Source organism: Gadus chalcogrammus, chromosome 3, assembly GCF_026213295.1.
Source record: "Gadus chalcogrammus isolate NIFS_2021 chromosome 3, NIFS_Gcha_1.0, whole genome shotgun sequence".
Taxonomy (NCBI): Eukaryota; Metazoa; Chordata; class Actinopteri; order Gadiformes; family Gadidae; genus Gadus; species Gadus chalcogrammus.
Genome location: NC_079414.1, coordinates 7,388,678 through 7,409,941, shown reverse-complemented (window position 1 = coordinate 7,409,941; position 21,264 = coordinate 7,388,678). Strand labels below are relative to the sequence as shown.

Sequence of the window (21,264 nt, the reverse complement as noted above, 5' to 3'; positions counted from 1 at the left end):
CTGATGATTTGAATGACAAGTGTGAAAAAAAACGTTTTACCATTTTGGACACATTTGAACTGTCTCAACATGTGAAAGAGGGTACTCATTGTAAGGGGCACACTCTAGACCTGGTTATCACAAAGGGCCTCAATGTTTCTGATCTCTCTGTGACTGATCCTTCCTTGTCTGACCACTTTTGTGTTTTCTTTAACATATCTTTTATTCCCGACATACAGACAAAATCAAATACTGTCCAAAAACGGTATATCAATGAAGATTCTAATATACTTTTTAAAAAGGCCATCTCCTTGCTAAAGAAAGTCATAGATGTCATTGCACCTTATAAGGTTAAAACAATTTCTGGAAAGCAAAAGGCACCCTGGAGAACAGCACAGAAAAAAGAATGCAGGAAGGCTGAACGCATCTGGCGTAAAACAAAACTTCATATTCGCCATGATATCTATAAAGAGAGCCTCCTTGCCTACAATTTAGACTTAAAAAGTGCTCGAGAAACATTTTTCTCCAATATCATTAAAACCAATGCTAATAATGCAAAAACACTATTTGCAACTGTTGACAGACTGACCAACCCCCCAACACAAATTCCCCCTGATCTCCATTCCACGCAGAAATGCAATGAGTTTGCAGCTTTTTAGACTGATAAAATTGAAGGCATCAGACGCGCCATCAATATCTCCACTTCAAACAAAAAATGTTGGACTACCACCCTGTTCAGGCAAAAGTAACGTGGCAAGGATGGCATGCTTTAATGTTATAGACTCTCAAACTCTTGTGGAAACTGTGAAACAACTAAAGCCATCCATCTGTTGCCTTGATACTTTACCTACCAACCTCTTTAAGAATGTTTTCGACTGCCTAGAAGTAGACATATTGCAGATAGTTAACAACTCTCTCCAGTCAGGCAATTTCCCAAAAGCTTTGAAAACTTCAGTTAGAGCCTAGATGCCTCTATCATTAACAACTAGGGATGGGCGTGAGGAATCGATTACTCGAGTACTCCTCGTTACAAATGAACTCGGTTGGTGGACAGGCAAACTCGAGTTTGCATATACACACACAAACAAAGTTATCTGAAGCAAATGTATCAATTTTCTGTGCGGCGCCACTAACGCATGCAGTGGGCACAAAGCAAATTAAATGTATCAAATTTCTGTGTGGCGCGTTCCGTGCCGTGTGCAGGCACGCCAGAATTAAAAAAGTTAAGAGATGGCGGTTAAAGCAAAGCGCAGCGAAGAATTGAAATACTTTAAAGAAATAGCAGATCATAAGATGAAATGTAAAATATGCCAAGCAAAATCGAGCTACCAGAGTACTACAAGTACTATGCGGCAACATATGCTCCTGAAACACAACGGTGAGTTCGGAAAGCAGACCCGCAGCAACCAAGTGTGTCGGCTATTTTCACAGCCGCAAGATGCAGCTGTAATTCCGGCCGTGTGGAGAAGATCACAACGCTGATCCATTTGCTGCCGTTTTATTTGCAGCTTTAAATAATTTGCAATGGTTAGGCTACTTGTTTCGTTTTTGTTTTTTTTAAACTGTTACAGGCCTTGGTTCGACGTGATTTAAATTGTGAGACGCATATCTATTTTTGTAAGGAAAATGTGTTTTGAACGTTTGCAAAAATAAATAACGAATACTCTAATAACTCTGACTGTTTTGATGGAGAATAAGCATTACATGTTGGTTGGTAATATTGCCGTTCATCATCAGGCCTATTCCTGCTGCAGATGCGATTGCGTTGCATTCTAAAAATAGATTTGATTAAACGAGTACTCGATTGATCCTCGAGGAATTCCTTCGATCACTCGAGTTTGGATTTTACTACTCGTGCCCATCCCTATTAACAACCAATATCAAATCTACCCTACATAAGTAAAATCATTGAGAAAGTTGTCCTCCAGCAACTTAATCACTTCCTGGCATCAACTGGTTGCTATGACACCTACCAATCAGGATTTCGACCCCTGCACAGCACTGAGACCGCCCTTATTAAAGTTGTAAACGACATCCGTCTTAACACAGACTCTGGAAAAACCTCAATACTAATCCTACTTGACCTCAGTGCTGCATTAGATACTGTAGACCATACAATACTTTGGGACAGGTTAGAAAACTGGGTGGGGCTTTCAGGCACAGTCTTAAATTGGTTCAGGTCCTACCTACATAATAGGAACTACTTTGTTTCCATTGGCGACTTTGTATCAGAATCAACCAACGTGACATGTGGAGTCCCACAAGGTTCGATCTTAGGACCCTCTTTATTCAACTACATGCTCCCACTAGGGCAAATCATGCAAAATAACAATATTGACCATCATTGCTATGCTGATGACAAGCAAATCTATGTATCGCTATCACCAAATGACTATCGGCCCATAGATCTGCTGTGTCAGTGCATTGAGCAAATTAAAGACTGGATGTGCCGAAATTTCCTTCAACTAAATGAGGACAAAACAGAGATAATTGTATTTGGTTCTAAAACGGAAAGGCTTAAAGCAGGGGTGCCCAACCTTTTTTGACCCAAGATCTACTTTTCAAGTAGCCAACCTCCCGAGATCTACCAGCAAACCTACCTTCAAGCGGGGGCGGGGGGGGGGGGGGTAGAGAACAATTGTTGACGGGGGGGGGGGGGGGGGGGGGGGGGGGTTAGAGAACAATTGTTGACGGGGGGGGGGGGGGGGGGGGGGGGATTGTATCGTGAACCAACGGACTTCAGTGGGGGTTTCATTCCGTCTGCGCACGGAACCTTCTCAACGATAATCAATAATCTTCCTCCCACTCAGGGTGAAAATGGTAGGTCTTAGCTTGTTTCCCCTCAGCCATACCAACGTATAGGAGTGTGTAACTACTGTTGACGGCTTTCAACTGCTGTTAACAGCACATGCGCTACCGCGCGTATATGTCCCGCGCAAATTTAATTTCATTAAAAAAAATATATATATTTTTTTTTTTTCTTCACCCCTCGCGATCGACTTGGGATCTGTCGGCGATCTACTGGTAGACCGCGATCGACTGGTTGGGCACCCCTGGCTTAAAGTAACCCAACACCTTCACTCTCTGTCCCTGAAAACCTCAATCAAAGCCAGAAATCTAGGGGTTATCATGGATTCAGATTTACATTTCGACAGTCACAGCAAATCAGTTACAAAATCTGCATATCATCACCTTAAAAATGTAGCAAGACTTAGAGGGCTCATGTCCACAGAAGACTTACAAAAACTTGTACATGCCTTTATCACTAGTAAGCTTGGATACTGCAATGGTCTCCTTACAGGTCTCCAAAAACAAACTCTGAGGAAGCTTCAGCTTGTTCAGAATGCTGCTGCTAGAGTTCTAACAAAGACCAAAAAATTTGAACATGTTACACCAATTCTTAAATCGTTACATTGGCTTCCTGTAGGTCAGAGAATTGATTTTAAAATCATGTTGCTAACCTATAAATCCCTACATGGTTTAGGCCCAAAATATTTAACTGATATGCTTCCACTACATAAGCCTTCTAGACCACTAAGGTCCTCCGAGACCAATCTGTTAATTATCCCCAGAGTAAACACGAAAAATGGGAAAGCAGGATTTAGTTACTGTGCAACAAATAGCTGGAATAAACTCCCTGAGGATTTAAGACTTGCCCCAACTCTGAGTACCTTTAAAACGAGACTGAAGACTTTTATGACTGTTTGCTTTAGCTTTCTGCTAAATCTTAAATACATTGCACTTTCTAAAAAGCTTTTTTTAATCTTAATGCTACAATGACTTTTTAACTTTCTATTTTACTCATTTCTTTGCATATGTTTTCTTTTACTTATCTATTATTTTATTTTAATGTATGACAATGTTTATATGTGAAGCACTTTGAGTCTGCCTTGTGTATGAAAAGTGCTACATAAATAAAGCTGCCTTGCCTTGCCTATAGAGTCCACCAAAAGACTACACTTTGTTGCTCAAACGTAATATTACTCTCCTCTTTGAGCCTCTCCAAATGTCTTGCGATATTGATATCCCGCCCTGCCCCCTGCGGACTGTTTTGGTTGTTTTATTTTTCTTATGTTTTGTGTGTATGCTATGTGACACTGGAAGAGAAGTTTAATCTCAATGATGATTATTATTTTCAACTAACTAATAGTAGTTGCCTTGCATTTTAAAATGTCAATGCACTTTTCAGCCCTGAAAAAAGCTATTTAATAATTGCTTTGCATGCATATACTACTACTATAGTATACTAAACTTTCCATTGAACAATTACCCCTGTTACCATAAATTGACTAATTTTATAATGTAATCAAATGCTCACACACTAGCCGCTTTCAGACACACGTGCAAGTCCTGATATTCTCCTGATGGGCTGTATGTGTGAACAACATATCCATATGTGTGAACAACATATCCAGCATTTTTTGCCTAAAAATCTCCTGAATAATACTACCCCTGAAGTAGTATTTTCTCTGTAGTAAATGTAAATTACCTTATATGTGAATGAGGAGTAGAAAGTCGGTATTTCTCGCACCACTTCAGTGGGCGTGTTGCTGACGCTTCTGTATGTCATTTAGTGGCCCCCTCAATGATATGCCTTTTGTTCACTGAATGGTTAAAAAATATTCAAATGTTGGCACTGCTTTTTAGAGTCATTTGTGGTGAGCGAATTATAGGCAAAATGTTATTATATTATGCGCTCAGAAATTTGTAACATCATCGACTGGGGTTTCCACATTATTGCTATGGGTTTAATTATAACTAGAGGTTGAGCGCGCACAGCGCGCAAAACACGCACGCGAAAACACGCACGCGAAAACTCTAGCATAATATAATATTTTGTCACACAGCACTAATCTTTCCGCGTGGCTATGGGCTCACCCTAGATGCCATATGTAAACACGACCACTGAAATAGAAGAGCCTCATTTATCCTCCTTTCCTCAACAGCAGAGACAGACTAGCATAAGGGACAATACCGGTCTGGGTGATTAAACCATCGTAAGCATCTCTCCTCTCCTTCACTAAAGCATCCATTACCAATATCATTTGTCAAAATGGTTCCTTGTACCAGTTCTGTCGAAGAGTATAACTCCTGTTACATTATACCTGTCACAAATGTAAACAACAGATGTTTTAGGGAAGCCAGGATAGACTGAATGGACTGATATTGTTCTTTTATTACGCCCGGATTCACTGGCAGACTAACGAGAGGCAATAAAAGATGCTTCAATTACAATTATTGTCTGTGTGTTACAGCCTTTCTTAGCACCGAAAGACACTTTACAGGAAAACAAAACAAAGAAAAATAAACTAAAGGGAATGTATTAGCTGTGAAGAGTGTAGGCTGTTTCAATGTGTCCATGCGTATGTGTGTCGCAGAACAGTTAGCAGTTCATTAATAACTACAGATCCAACAGGGAGGGGAGGAGACAGTGTGGGGGGGACAGTAATTACCGTCTCATTCTAACCCGATGGGAGATGACGAGAGGGGACTCAGACCTTATCGTTGGAGAATTTCAAAAGCCCTGTGACACACACATGATGACCTTGCATCAAAAAATGCACATTTCACCTCCAAAGCAAACTGTAGGCAAAGCGATGATATCAGAGAGAGAGAGAGAGAGAGAGAGAGAGAGAGAGAGAGAGAGAGAGAGAGAGAGAGAGAGAGAGAGAGAGAGAGAGAGAGAGAGAATTGGTATAACAGAGTCCACAGTGTGTTGAGAGCAATGACTCACAATCACAAGACAGACATTCAAAACTCTTCCCCTTCCCTTTGTTAGTGTTAGGGTGACTGTTTGCTAAATGACACACTTGACTGGAGCAACACATACTAGCCTAATTCTATTCAGGCATCAGAGAGGGACGCTTTCCTTGATGGTGACTAGAGCCCTTTGATAACACGGTCGGCCTGTTAAACGGATGGCCGGCCTGACCTCACTCGTTGAGATAAATTGATCCCAACAGAACAGTATCAGGGCATTGCCCTCCTTACGGACAAATGCCTTTCGTTGGGTGACCCCATAATGGACGTTCACTAATGCTCGTTCACTAGAGCCTCAAGAGGACAAGCACTAACAGTTAGTAATCGAGTATAAGGAAATAGGCAATTGTGTGGAATTGAGGTACTACTATTTCAGTGTTGATAAAGGCAACCTTTATCAACAAAGACAACCTTCCCTGTTAAGGATCTATGGGCCAATCACAGACTTCACAGCCAACCCTGTGAGTTATGCATGGCCAAACCACGGGTGTGATCATTTCAGGATGTCAGCCTAGATCGATAGTTTTGCAACAAAAACTATCATTACCTTTGTGAACAAGGCAGGCTCACATTTGTCTTGTAATTCAACTGATGGATTGCACTTGCAATACGCATGTTAAAAGTGCTGGTTGTTGCACTTCGCTGCTCAGACTCAGAATAAAAGCCCCAAGCACATGTAATGTTACCAAAATATTTTTGTGATACTCGCTGTCACATTAATATGTTTAGTGTACGATTGACAGTAATAAAAAACACACTCCAATTTAAGTAACCCCCTAGGATTCTGGTCTGCACAAGGTCGCTTGCTCCAGAGTTTCCCTAATGAGTCGTGCTCACGTGCAATAGATAAAATACAGGGCTTATTGTCAGACAGTTCTGGCTTCACGTGTTTGTCCAACGACGTAGTCCGGTCGCTTCTTGTGAGCGATGCATCCTCAGTGGTCCCCAAGACGATTTTGGCTGACGACAATAGGAACAGGGGTCGAGGAAAACTACTTGAGATTTAGGCAGGAAGTGCAAGCAGAATTGCTATAGCCCATGTACTGTATGAATATGAAGGTAACATGCGACCATATGCATCTGCCATCGGATGCTCTCCTGTCCTGTCAATTACCTGTCAAACAACTGAGAATCTAGGATGATATATCTACATTATTCATGCTTTTATATACCACTCTGCATTAAGTAGACCTAAGACAGCAAAGAGGATTGCAAAACACAAAGCAAGTCCAGAAATCAATAGAAATCAAATCATTTCAGCCAAGGTGAGGTAACAATCAACCAGGTCACTCCTGATCCATGACACTGATTCACAGACTTTTACACGTTTAGAAGCTAAATGTATTTTACTCCGCATGGTAGCAATGTATCAAGACACATGAAGAGGGTGACTGACCGAAGCTGCTAATAAGCTCCGTTAGATGCCAGCTTAATGTTAACTTCCACATTAAACAGCCAAAACGCCAGCAGACCAAATGCTATGGCCTACCTTAGAGGATCCGTTGGTCTTGGCGCTGGCATCTTCATGCACCCTGTCCAAGAGCCAGAGCAGGAACTCCAGAGCATCATGCTGTGAGTTCCCCCGGAACTGAGAGGCGTACTTTGACACGATGCTCTGTGGAGAGAGGAGACATCCATCTGTTATTATTGACCAGAAAATGATCCTGACCTGGGAACAGAAACGCATATTTAACAGTAATTATAGGGGACTGAGCAACAACACCGAATGTACTAAAGTTAGTTTGATTATAAATGTGAAAACTGAAAGCTCCTTCCACAGCAAAGGGAAAGAGAGAATTCCCAAATATTGCATTTGGGAATGTATGTACCGTAGTGTATGTACCGTAACTGCGTGGATACGAACCACGTGATACACCTATCCACCCACATTTATCATAATGAAAACAAATAACCATGGCTGATTCTGACTTCCACACTCGCCCCCTTGGAACAACCACATGGAACAATCATTCTCCAACAACCGTCTCCATCCCCCTATGAGCCCGAACACCCCCACCCGCCCACACACACACACATGTGCGGGCTGGTGTCTGGAGAGAGCGTGTACAGCCTGACAGGAGACATGACAGACTAATACCCACATCAGTGCCATGGTAAAGACTTTCTAACCTCCAGCAAAAATCATCTCTTTCTCTCTCTCTCTCTCTCTCTCTCTCTCTCTCTCTCCCTCACTGTGACTGACAGCGTGTCTGGGCTCATCCCACACCTCATTAAAAAAACCCTGGCGTCATACAGCCAGCGTCTAAATATATCCTCATAGAGGAGGCTCCCCCCAACGCCAAGGGGACCGCTAATGAGTTTCATCACAATCAGGCCCAGCCCAGGGGCCAAGGACAGCAGGGGAGGATGGAGGGATAGAGGGAGGAAGAGAGTGTAGGGATCGACTTCGGAAGAAAGAGAGAAAGAAAGGAAGGTCATGACCTCCTTGCTAAAGTGGCAGCGAAAGGTGAGGCGCTCTTTCGATGAACCCTTCCTCCAGGACAAGATGTCTGCTTGTTTGGTTAATGTCCTGTCTCACCAACCTTGGCTGACTTCACCCCATTACCCACTCCGACCTCGGTAGGTTTGTAAACAATGACAGAAGATTGCTGGAAAGACAGGAATGTACCCTCCACACGTCCATATGCCAAATTACCCTACTGCCTCACCGCACCGACCCCATTCACCCCTCTGGCCCCGGCAGCCAACCAGACCTTCTGGAATTCCTAAGAGGCAGAGAGTGTCACTGACAAAGTATGGCAGGGATTAACCTTAACAGATAGCCCAATCCCTCTCCCCCCAAGCTCGCTTTCCCGCTCTCTCTCCCTCTCTATCCTTGCGTCAACATGGCATTTATACGTTCACATTCAATTACATTACATGATCATACATTAATGTAATAAACAAGTTATTGGATGTTCTCTGTGATGAACCTCGGTGGATTATCGTGTGGGATTTTAGACTCATAAACACACTTGCATGTTGTGGTAAATGTTCCATATTTAGCTACGTTCATATTTTGCAATATTCTTCTCCACTGTCTTGGTGCAAAATTGCTCCCTTAGGTCCCCATCTCTCTCCTCCATCCTCCATGACCTGTGTTGGTTTCAATTCTCTGTACTAACCCACCCCAGCCTCCAATGCCGCCACGTCCCTCCATGGCATCAACACCTCTCAGAGAACAGCCTTGTAATCTTCTGCCCTCCATCCCCTCAAAATGTGAATCCTGCAGCCTCCCCTCTTGGGAGCAGCCAAGAGACACATTACTGGCAACTAAACTGCATTACAACGTTACATCCCCTATCCCCCCGTCGCCTTGGTCTGGGCTCTCAGGAGACATGTGGATACCCTTGTGGATCGCAAATTATTGTTTATTATTACAAATTATTACTCTTTTGGATCCTACTAATACAAAAAGATAAAAGTAGAAATTCAGAAAGATGCAGCAGAAAGTGCAGCAGGGCCATAGTTTGGCTGCAGTATTCAACAGTGGATTGGTATATCATAAAGGAAGAGTTTGAGCATCGGTGAGTAGGCCTCCACGGACTATTAGTGTGCAATAGCCAGATTACTGTATCTAATGCCCCATCATTTAACAGCTATTTACCTCCTATCAGCCCTGTGTGCACACACCCATGTGTGGGCTAAAGCGTACGAGAGTGCCACTACATGTGACTACAAGTGCTCATATTCTACACCCGCACGAGGGCTGCCCAGCCATTACCAAGCTCTGCCTATTTCCTCTTCCATTTTCCCTACTATTACTACGACTACACTCCTTAAAGACTGGCAGATATTAGCTAATCACAAGCTGCGTCTTGCTCCAGTAAGATACATTAATGTATTTATAATAAATCGGTTACGATCACCTTAAGTCCCAGAATGTTGTTATAACAAAGCAAGCACTACAGAACTCTACACCTAAGGCGATGTGTGACTCAAAAAAATACATTTATTATTACGTTTTTAATAGAGCTTATTCCAACAATGAAATAACCTTCTTAACTATATAATTATATGAAAGAATTCTGAGCATATGGTGATGTGTGTCTGATACAACAACACACAGACTGTATTTATTTTATATATTGTAGCATTTAAGAGACATTTGTTTTATAAACATTTAAATAATTATTTTATTTGAATATAACAAATATATAAATATTTGTCCTCCTTTTATATTGTGTACTATATCATATACACAGCAACACAGTTAGATTTCACATTGGCGCTATTACAACGACTCTCCTACACTTCAAGCAAAGCACTTCTATCTGGCGCGGCTGGGCTCCCTTCACGGGCAAACGCCTTCTTGGGCATGTCGTCTGGCGCGGTGTTCTGGCGGATGGGGGCTCCAGTCTCTATTCAACGCAGCTGGGCGCTCGCTTCCTTTTTCCTGCAAGTCGGTTTTGGAACACCTGCGGTGCATCCATCAGCCCAGGTTGTCCCCGACATGCAGCTTGCTTCCCGTTATAGAAGCTGAACAGGGCTTATACCACCCACATTACCTCAGCCCTCCCCACCTCCACCAACTCCACCAAATATGGGATTTACCGGTGCTCTGCAGAAATATGGGTGAGAGTGATAGCCAGTGAAAGGTTCAGTCCAGAGAAGGGCTGCCTGGGCGATGGACTTAGCGGAAACTCAGAAAATATGCTACTGTGTGCAAAAAATCCCAAGACCCAGAAAGCCTGGAGAAGTTGTGTCTGTTAAGGTATCAAGGGGATTGGGGGGATGTGTGTGTATATAAATGTATGTACTACGCATGCATTTTGTACTGCAATTGTGTGCAGGCATGTTAGTGTGTGTGTGTGGGTGCTTGCGTGTATGCATGCGTGCGTTTGGTAATGCATGTGTGTGCAGCGACAGCCGTGTTTAGTGGTTATGTGGATGCCTGCATGCATGCGGTGATGTATGTGTGTACAGGAGTGAAAAGTGTGCATGTGTGGGGGTAGGCATGTGTGCGGGTGTGCCTATGTTTTGTAATGCATGTGTGTTCAGGCATGTGTGTGTGTGCGTGTGCGTGTGCGTGTGCGTGTGTGTGTGTGTGTGTGTGCTTCTGAAATTCCCATTCATTTTCTCTTGGAAACAGGGTGATTTGGGGGGTTTGTGGGTGGTGTCTATTCCGTGGGCAGTCCTCTGAGGATAAATCACAGAAGGTACTGATGGGCCGCTCCAACTGTGTGTGTTCTCATTCAGACTTTAATAAGACACACATTCCATGTTCCTTTATTGGTCCTGGTTACATCTCAACAATTAAAAAGGCTAATCTGTCTTTGGAGAAAGAAGCATTTGACATCATGTGCCGCTTCAACAGCTAGGCATACATTTGGGCCATTGTGTACTGCTGACAAGCCTATAGGGGGGGGGGGGAATTCCTGTGACATTTAACGTAAGCTCCTATACGCCTGATTTTAAACAGAGTTTATGAGACATAAACTCTTTTCGTCAGTTTGAATACTGGTACTGATTAAAGAGACTTTCCAACAATCTATTTTACTGGGCAAGCATTACAAAGAGAGGGAGAGCAAAAGCTCCAGCAAAACCACCCAACGATGTACTCTATGACAGGCTGGCACAGAGACTGTATGACAGGCTGGCACAGAGACTGTATGAAAGGGTGGCACAGAGACTGTATGACGAGCTGGCACAGAGACTGCATGACATGGTGGCACAGAGACTGTATGACAGGGTGGCAAAGAGACTGGATGACAGGCTGGCACAGAGACTGTATGACAGGGTGGCAAAGAGACTGGATGACAGGCTGGCACAGAGACTGTATGGCAGGGTGGCACAGATAATGTATGACAGGCTGGCACAGAGACATCAGGACAGAAGCTAGGGCACAGGGGGTGCAAAGCATAACAGTAGGAGTGTGTGTATAATACACCTTTATCCATTGAGGAATGAGAACCAAAGCGCTCCTCGGCAACACGGAGATAAGAACTGAGAGACAATCAGCGAATGCCCTGCCTGGCTGTCACACACATCCCGCTCTGCCTCCACAAAACCATTCAAGTTAAAAACACCATGCCCTCCTTCTCTCTGCTGGCTGAGATATAGCCTTTCTTGCACACAGCCTTTTCATCAAAAGAAGTTAATTTATTTTATTATTATTTTGTTATTTGTCAGATATGACATAAAAGCACATATTTATGTCATTTAACATACTTATGTATGTCTATCAAGCATCACAAAACATATTTAAAATACTGACTATGTTTCTTTAATCACAGACAATCTTTGACAGGGTGTCTGTGTCTCTGTTGGTCAGTCCTCAGTGTTCGTGATGTTTATTTTAATAATAAAATGCATGGTAAGCCTCTTACGATGTTAAATCAATACAATGTCAGCAATACTTTATTGATATAATAAAATCCAATTCCCCCCCACAAACACACATGCTCCCTCTTGTCATGCCTTTCATTTCTGTCCCGCCCTCTCGCTTCACTTCCTGGCTATCTTTTCTGAGCCACCCACACACTTCAACGTATACCAACAGCTATGTCTCAGTGGGGGGGCTGCTCTGTCTGCATGCTAAATGTGCTCGGATTCAGTTTTCGCTACAGTATACATCCTTGCTCAAGATGCACCCAGACAGAAATCCCTTGGTCAAGGGGGGGGGGGGGGGGGGGGGGGGCAAGGCAAGTCTCAGCGATCCGGCTTTCTCCGCTGCTGCACCAAGACTATGAAACGCCCTCCCTGACCACCTGAAGGCCCCACAGACTATAGCTGTTTTTAAAAAAGCCTTTTGCTAATTTCCCTTTTACTGTTTATGCATTATATGTTTTAACAACCCCTTTTATTTTATTTTTTCTCTCTCTTAAACTCTGTAGCACTTTGAGATTTCTGAATGTAAAGTGCTCTACAAATTAAATATATTATTATTATTATTATTAAGTGTGCAGAAGACGTTCTCAGTTATCACTACCTCCAACAATAACGGCAATGAAGAGAGACCCCATGGGGGCAGAGGAGACAAGTGTGTCCATTTCAGTTGTTGTGGTCCAAAGATTAAGGATAATTCAATTAGAGATCAAAGAACAATCACTCAGTCACATTGTTAGGTTATCTACACTTCAGTTTGTTTAAAATGTTAGTGAATACAATAAACTCTTGAGTTTAGCTTAAATGGTTCACACATGGCCCTTCCTCACATTGATGAAGAGCTTCACAGGGAAGAGAATGCAGCCCCCCTCCTGATCTCTCTTTTAGCGGACCTAATGTTGCAGATGCAGGGTGGGCAGACATTACTCAAGGCAGGCTGTTGGAGCACCTTAAAGCCATATTAAAAAGGTAATTATTCTAATTCAGTGAGGTAGCACAGCATTACAACAGCAGGCTTCCTTTAAAGTCCCTCTCGGGGAGTTATTCATCTTTCCAGACGCAAATGGAATGTACGAATAATACTTATTTTGATAGGACTAAAACGGTTTTATTATTATTATTTTTAATAAATAAAAAGCACTTCTCAATTTGCTGTTATTTCCAAACATATTTAAGCTGCTCTACCAGCTGAAATTTAGCGATATTGGTTTGGGGGTTTGGGAGGCCTGCGGTCGGTTTAACAGCTTCCTAAATGACAGGGTTGGAAATGGAAAAGGGTTCTGCAGAATCAGGGCCAATGGGAGCTCAACAACCGCAGCATGGCTGCAGGATTGCAGGCCGAACCACACACACCTGCAATTTAGTGTTTGGATTCATCATGTGGTTCACACAGCAACCAAGCACTGGTGGAAGAAACAAATTATATAACAATCCTGATTTCAAAATCTCAAGGACTTTGATGTGTAATCAGAATCCCTGGTAAGGGGGCACCTTTGCTAGGTTGCTAGGCTACAAATTCACACTGTGACCCGGTTTGCCTGAATATCTTGCACAGTTTGAAGTGTTCTCGGCCCTATTCTTTCTGCATCTCACGATTTGTGCAGATTAATAATAGTCCCCTGGAATGCTTTGAAAGGTGCACTTTCAACTCTACTTCAGCCTCCTGCGAAAAGGTCGCCACAATGTACTCATGATTAAAGTTCTGACTGCCAGGGAGTAAACATGTTAGTCATTATATATATAATAATAATGATTATTATTATTACATTCCCAGAATGCATGTTTGATGCTAGGCATCCAAAAGAGTATTGTGTCGTTGTGTAGGTGAATTTTCCTGCAGCAGGGAGACTAAGAGCCCTGGGAGTCTAAAGGAAGGTTAAATCACTGGACCAAAGGGGTAAATCAAGGGTCGGCCCGGCGATGTATCGGGTCCGGTCAACCTCCAAGGTGGTGGGATTTGTGGGCGGTCGGGAACGAACAGCCTAAATTGGGGATGGAGGAGGGTCATCCTGTAACCCTGAACTAAGACCCAAACACCAGTTCCCTTGCATTACATGATTATAAGCGTTTGATCTTTGAGTGTGACACAACAGCAATATTTTGTAGACTTTCTGGGTCAAATTTTAGATATTTATAGTCACTACAAAGGAAACTGTAAAGGAATATCCAGCCTGTTGTTTTTTTTCTCCTTTGCAGATATAAAATAAACATTGTGAGCCTACCTTGTTTGTTCATCATTCACATTTTTCGGCACCCTAGAGGCCTAATACTAAGGCATTAACTTGCATGTGTTTATGTTACAAAGGAAATGATAATTACACTATAGGCGTCAATATTATACCGAAATAAAATGGCTAGACCTTATTTGGACCACAGGTACGCCACAGGAGTCACTCAAAAGCCCACTAGAGCCCCATAGCCCAGTAGCCTTTCGTTCATTTCCGAGACCAGCGATTCTCACCGCACCTGTCCGACCATTGCTCGGCTCCGCCCCTAAAATTCCACCTGCGAACAATTTACGGAAATGGAAGCAAACCCTATCTGTGCCGATCATCACTGCACGTATAGGCCCACAATCCCACAGGCACGACATGTACCGGTTGCACACACATGTTGCACTAATAGGATACATATTTAAAGTGTGTATCTTGTACTACATTGCAAGCCAAATCCGAAATCCTCTTAAAGCAGAGTGCTGCACTGGAACCGATTAGAGCTAGGTTGGAGGAATGAGACGATGAGCCAAAGCTGGATCTTTTTTTCTTTTTTTCGCTGAATAATTTGTGTATGATCCATATCAGTTATGAACCGGGTAAACGTGTGCTTGTAAATCATGGGGTCCCACTCTCACCTTAAAGTCCCCAGATATCTGCGGCGTGTACTCCAGGGTCCACAGCGCCCGCACCAGAGACGCCAGCTGCACGGTCACCTCGCCTCGGGCTGTCTGCTGATCCCCGTCCTTAACCACACCATTCACCACCCCTATGCTGCCGCTGCTGCGACGACACATGTCCGACTGGTACTGCTCCAGCCCCAGGTACTCCGCCAGCAGGTCCGTGTTGCTCAGGCACTGGACCACCGCGTTCATGAAGCAGGTGTTCCCGTGGTTCTTCAAGCCCAGGACGCCCGGCGTCTTGTCGCCGAAGCACAGCGACAGCCGGTCTTTCACGGATCCGTGGGAAGAGACGGTGGAGCTCTTCTTGAGGCCGTGGACCTGGTCGTTGTGATTCCCTGAGGTGAAAGTGGTGGTGCTTTTCAGTGTGGAGGAGCATGCCGCGCTCTCCCTGAAGCCGCCGTCGTCATCCTCGGCTTCAGGGGGGCCCGCGTCGTCGCCGAAGTGCGCCAAAGTTCCCAAAGTTTTCAAGATCCGGCTCATAAAATGACCGACGGATCTCAGCGACTTTCTTCTGAAAAGCTTCGCCGATTTGTATTTCTTCTCTTTCCGCCGAGACGGCTTGGATTTGGTCGGCTGTTTCCTCGTCTTATTCTCCGTTCGGTTATCCATGTTTGTTTATAATGGACAGACAGACAGACCGCGGGGCTCAAACCAAACGGCGATCTCTGCACCTGTCTGTCACACGGCAAATCCCTCCCCCCTCCTCGGGAAACCTCACCATTGAAGTGTCATCGAGTTGCCGTAAGGGCACATTTTACAAACCTACTACTACTACTCTCCGGTGTGCTCCCGAGATTTCAATCCGTGGCGGACTTCCACACTGACCTCCTCCCCTCAAGATTGTTCCTCGGGTCGTTCGCTCCGGATAAACACGTTCACCTGTAAGTACCGGACATGAGCCTTTTCCCCTTCCCTGAAGTCGACTGGCCAATTAACTCCATGCACTACCTACACGGCAGCTCTGGTGCTGCTGGAGAGGGTCTGTTGTGGCTGGCGCGGTCTTCCACTCTCACTCCCGCCCTCCTGTCAGTCCCACGCCGCTCAACTTTCTGTTTCGCCGATCCTCTTGGTTGCCCGCCCTCCCAAACGACCAGTGCAATGGACATGGGACAGGAGATTGGACCATCCCACGAGGAGAGAAAATAAAATGTGGGATTTTTCTTTCATTCTAAACTATAGGAGCTGCATTTCAATGCATGGCTGAATTTATCTAAATTTAAATTACATTGCATTAAGTTTTCTGCACCTACCTATTGAAACAACGATTAAAAAAATGTTGTGCCTCTGGATCCCCTAGCCGGTCTACTCCGTCGTAGGCAAGGCCTAATGTATAAACTGAAGGAACAATGTTTTAAATCTATCAACCTGGCTACGAGGTCAGTGTTCACGCCTGCCGAGCAATGGTGACTGGCTCCCCTACTGGGATGCAGATTAATTACTACCTGCTCCAGGGCCGTGCACAGACATTGGGAGGGCCTGTGGCTCAAGCACTTTACATGAGGGCAAAGGGGGCAGTGAAGGCACCCCTTTGTGCAGGTGCCTCATCAACTCTACTATGTATGACCAGGGATGTCCCTAGGAATTCTGCCCCCCCCCCCCCCCCCCCAACGCCAAAAAAAAAATGCGTTCAAAAAAAATAAAATTATATATAGCCTACATTTTTATTGTTATATATTCATTCTCATTTTATAATCATTTAATATTGGGTGATACTGGGTCAAAATTGGGTAGTAATTATCATCAGAAGAAAATGAATAACAACATGATAAACCTACCTACTTACCTAGGCTACTTTGTACACTAGATAGTTAGTTAGTATTTAGTTGCACATTTACCTGGGTTGTAGGTACTATAGACAGAAGATAAGATAAGATAATAGACTGTGACAGTGCTGCTTCTACTTAGACTGTCCTCCTTCTCCCCTTCTTCTATTTCAACCTCACTGTCTTCTTCTGGGTCAATCATGGCTTGAAGAGGGCCCTGACTCTAAGATACATCATATAATTCAGAATATGTCTCATAATTATCTGAACATATTAAACAATGTTCTCAACAGTCTATTTGATTGGATTGAGCTGGGCATGACTAAATATGTATTTGTATGTTTTGATTTGCTGCATTAGCCTACAATAAATAGCAGCTATTAATCTGATGTAAAACTTAAAAGTCAGCTAAAATGTAAGTATCCTTAGTTTAATGTCTGCTAATATTGTAATGCAGCCAATCAAAATATTCAAAATCTGTTTACATAAATGTTATTATCATGCTGGCAAGCAGTATGGAATGTTAATCATTGCATTATCTCCATTTATAACATGGTCTGGGTGAATACTCGATTCTGATTGGCTGGAGGGTGTAGGATAAAAAGTGTTATGCTGCTATCCATTTGGATGGTACGCTGGTACGAACGACCAGCTTCAGCGAGAACGTGACGTATTTCTCTTGCACCAGCCTTCCAGTTTGCCATTTGTGTTTCTGTCGAGCCACGAGGGGGAGTAGTAGCATGCTAGTCATCATTAGCAACATAGCCTCTTTAGCAAACCAGCTTCAAAACAAAACTTTACATTGAATTGCACGCAAAGCAAGACCGTGCAATGCATATATTGGTGACCGGATTAAAGCAGCAATGAAATCAAGTGTGTAAGAGGTTTTAAAAACGATATTAAAACCACCAACGTGGTACAAATAGAAAGAAAATACATCTCATCCCCCATTAACTATGGGCGCAGCCATCTTCTTTGCGAGTTGTACAGCTCTGCTCGCTCTACTTCGAAAGTGACGAGATACTACAACCAAAAGGGGGCGTGCCTCAGTGAAATGCCGCAAGAAATCTGGGAGATTTGCGACTTTACCACTTCGTAAATCCAAATGGATAGCAGCATTACTTTACACATAGGAAAGACGTTGACCCTATAAAGACGCTTTGGCCATGTTGCTTGGCAACGCCTGCATACGGGAGATATTAAATAGTCCGCTCGACTTGCACAAATAATGTAGGCTTTTTGTAGATAGGTAGGCTATTTGATATCATGTGAATGGTAATGCAAACAATCTTTTCAGTTTTATCATCCAGTGCAGGCTGTAATTATTTTAGCTACAGTAGCGCTAGCTGCTAGGCTAGGCTTGTTATCAGGTTGTTGGGAAAGTTTCTTGGTAAAAAACTGGGTGACGAACTGTCGACCGCTTTGAGCTCTTTCCTCTCTCTCTTTCCTCTCTTTCCTCCCCTGACAACCTGACTTCTTAATTTCACCGACCGGGATACACACAAACTGACTTTAGAATGCTAGTTTAAGACACTAGCAGTCTGCACTTGCTTCACAATGATCTGCCTGGCTGCTACTTTGCTCTGCAGTAGCGTAAGACTTGGGCTGTACCAAATAATGATAAACGAGAGGGGTGATAATAGGGTGAAGACTTTCTAATGATTTTGTAAAAATGTAAAAAAACACGTTTTTTTTGTTTTGTTTTTTGCATTAAAGGTTCCATGACATGCTATTTTATGTATTCTTTAATATAGGTATTAGTGGGCAACTAACACAGTATTCAAAGAGGTTCCCGAAATTCAGCCGTGGTGCAGAGTTACAGCCAGTCCGAGCAAGTCGCACATTGAGCTTCCCCCAAATGCGCTGTTTTGATGTCTGTAGCTATAATGCAAATGAGGAGGAGCGAGGCGGATCAAGGAGGAGGGTGGGGGTGTGGCCCTGAGCAGCTTGCAGCCACGGTACCATGCGCTCTGTTTACAGTGGATGTATCGCAATGGCGAGGCGCACACAGCCATTAGCCGTGTTCTGTAAATATTCTAGAACACACGGGAGTCCTGGAGCTCTATATCTAAATATTATCATATAGCCTACATAGATATCTATATCATATAATATATATTATCACAGCCAAAAACTGTGTGAGCCGATATTATGAATCTCAAACGACCGCGTTGGGTTCTCCGACGTTCCTGGTTCTTCAACGTCCACATTAATGTGAAGTAGACTGAACCGCGACAAGGAGGAGAAAGGGATTGTTGCCGGGCAGCGCTTAGGCACCTCCGCCTCCGGCGGTGGTCCCTCAGCGGGGCTCAAGCGGGAGACATTCACCGCCAACCATCCCTTTCTCCTCCATGTCGTGGTTCATGTTCTTGAGGGAGTCAAAGCCAAAGTTCCGTCCCCCCAATTCATTCTCAACCTTGGCTGAGATAACCCCCACTACGAGTCTCGTTGTAGAAATACCAGAGACGAGAGTCCGACGTGTTATGCGCCATAACACCAAAAGCAGAACGGTTATCCAAATAACAAGGAAGTGTACAACACTTGTGTTACAGTCCTGGAGCTCTATATCTAAATAATATCATATAGGCCTAATACATAGATATCTATATCATCCTAGTACATATTATCACGGCCAAAAAATGTGTGCGCCTCCAGACGATATTATGAATCACAAACGACTTTGTCGGGTTCTGCAACGTCTCTGGTTCTTCCACTTTCACATCAACCTGAAGTCGACTGAACCGCGCGCTGCCTGCTGCCGGCTGCCCTGTTCTGCCTTTTTGACAAGTTAGCCTAAAGTCTGGTCCTTTTGAATGGATTCTGCGTTTAGTCCCAAGCTCTGAAATGTACCACATTGTAATAATTAAGAGATATTAAACAACAAAAAGAACACAATGGCACTTATATTAGGGATAACGTATAGAACCCTGGTCATTATCAGGAAAATAAGAGGCTTATGTTTGATAAAGACCTGCAACGTTCTATACCTTATTGCGCTTATTACACGGCTATTTGCCAAAACGAAAATATAACTTCACACAGTGTGTTTTTTTTTACAATTTATTTGTTACCAGCAGTCGTATTGTTGATCAGCAGAGAAATGGTTTGCCAAAGACGGTGAAGTTGCTGAGCAACCGAGTACGCTGGGGTAGATAAGTTACCGGACTACTTGCGGAGCGATACGAAAGACGGCAGAAAATCCACTTTCCTTGACAGCGTTCATTATAGCGTTCGTTGTGAAGGCCCATTCAAGTGGACGGAGCGTTCCACAGCATTGAGAAGAGCCGTGTAATAAATATAATATAAGGATAGTCTTCTTATCCGTCAACCTGTAATCACATTGTCAATAGGATTGTATCATTTCCCAGATCACCAGCACCAAATATACCAAATGTATAGAGTTGTGATTACACATACATGCATGCACACACGTAGGCACAAGCACACACACGTGCGCACGCACGCACCCACGCACACACACACACACAGTCCACATCTCGAAACTTCTCGGTACGTCGCATTCTTTTTACAGAAACGTTTTATCCATATTCAGGCACTGTAGACAATTCTGCTGACTCAATTGATTCTGCAGGTTCAGTGTATTCATTTGTTCTTTCACTTGTGTAGATGGATACAGGGACAAGCCATAACTTTTTCCAGTTTCAAACACAATTACACATGCACGTACAAGGTTGTGTGTGTGTGTGTGTGTGTGATTGTGTGTTTGTGTGTGCTTTCCCTTCCCCAAGGGAAAAATTTGACTGACAACTTGACAGCGTTTGGTGGCTTTGAGGGCCTAGATCAAAAGACTGTCCCCGTCTCCTTTCTATTCAATGCCTGAGGTAAAGCGTGCTATCGGAGTGACAATATTCCTTCAATTCATTCTTCAGTGTAGCTTTATTTATATATTTTTTTTATTTAAAAAATGTTGGTGTATCACATGTACACAAAATATGCTTGATATCGGAAGGCGACCAATATATTATGTGTTTAGATTCAATGAGGAATCCAAGAAATTACCCCTTCTATTGCTCCCGAATCTTCTGCAGAAACAATGATCCCAGCGACTGGTGTTCCACAATATAACTTCATATTTGTGGAGAAACAGGGTTATGGTTAGGGTTTGACGTAGTGAACTTGTATCTGTGGAGAATCACAAGTGCTGCTGTATGCCACCATAAGCCAAAAGTGCCCTAACTATTATAAATGTGAAGGCTGAATAAAAAAGAACTATAGACTTCACACTTAAATATCACATATTTAAGTGTTGTCGTGAAATTAACAGCATTTGAAAGAGGTGTTGCTGCATTCAGAGGACTACCTTTTTGAGAGAGAGAGAGAGAGAGAGAGAGAGAGAGAGAGAGAGAGAGAGAGAGAGAGAGAGAGAGAGAGAGAGAGAGAGAGGAGAGAGAGAGAGAGAGAGAGAGAGAGATTTTTTTTTTGCTTTTGCAATGAAGCTCTTTGGATTTTTTATCTTGTGAGAGGTTCACATCGAGGAAGTAATGCAGACATAGAGAGAGATGGACGTTTGCCATAAAC

At 43.4% G+C, this 21,264-nt stretch overlaps 1 protein-coding gene across 2 annotated transcripts in view; it reads right to left on the bottom strand.

Annotated features, from left to right (window-relative positions):
* usp43a (ubiquitin specific peptidase 43a) overlaps nucleotides 1–16,374 on the bottom strand; it is a 105,925-nt gene extending 89,551 nt beyond the window's left edge. Inside the window, exons 1-2 of one of the 2 annotated variants that reach the window (XM_056585693.1) lie at nucleotides 14,918–16,374; nucleotides 7,229–7,354 (exon numbers count right to left, since the gene is read on the bottom strand). In XM_056585693.1, coding sequence (XP_056441668.1) covers nucleotides 7,229–7,354; nucleotides 14,918–15,571 — 780 coding nt within the window. In that variant the 5' untranslated portion in view covers nucleotides 15,572–16,374. Of the gene's footprint in view, nucleotides 1–7,228; nucleotides 7,355–14,288 lie in introns of both variants that reach the window. The other variant, XM_056585694.1, reaches the window with a different exon arrangement.
* Between the last annotated feature and the right edge of the window lie 4,890 nt (nucleotides 16,375–21,264).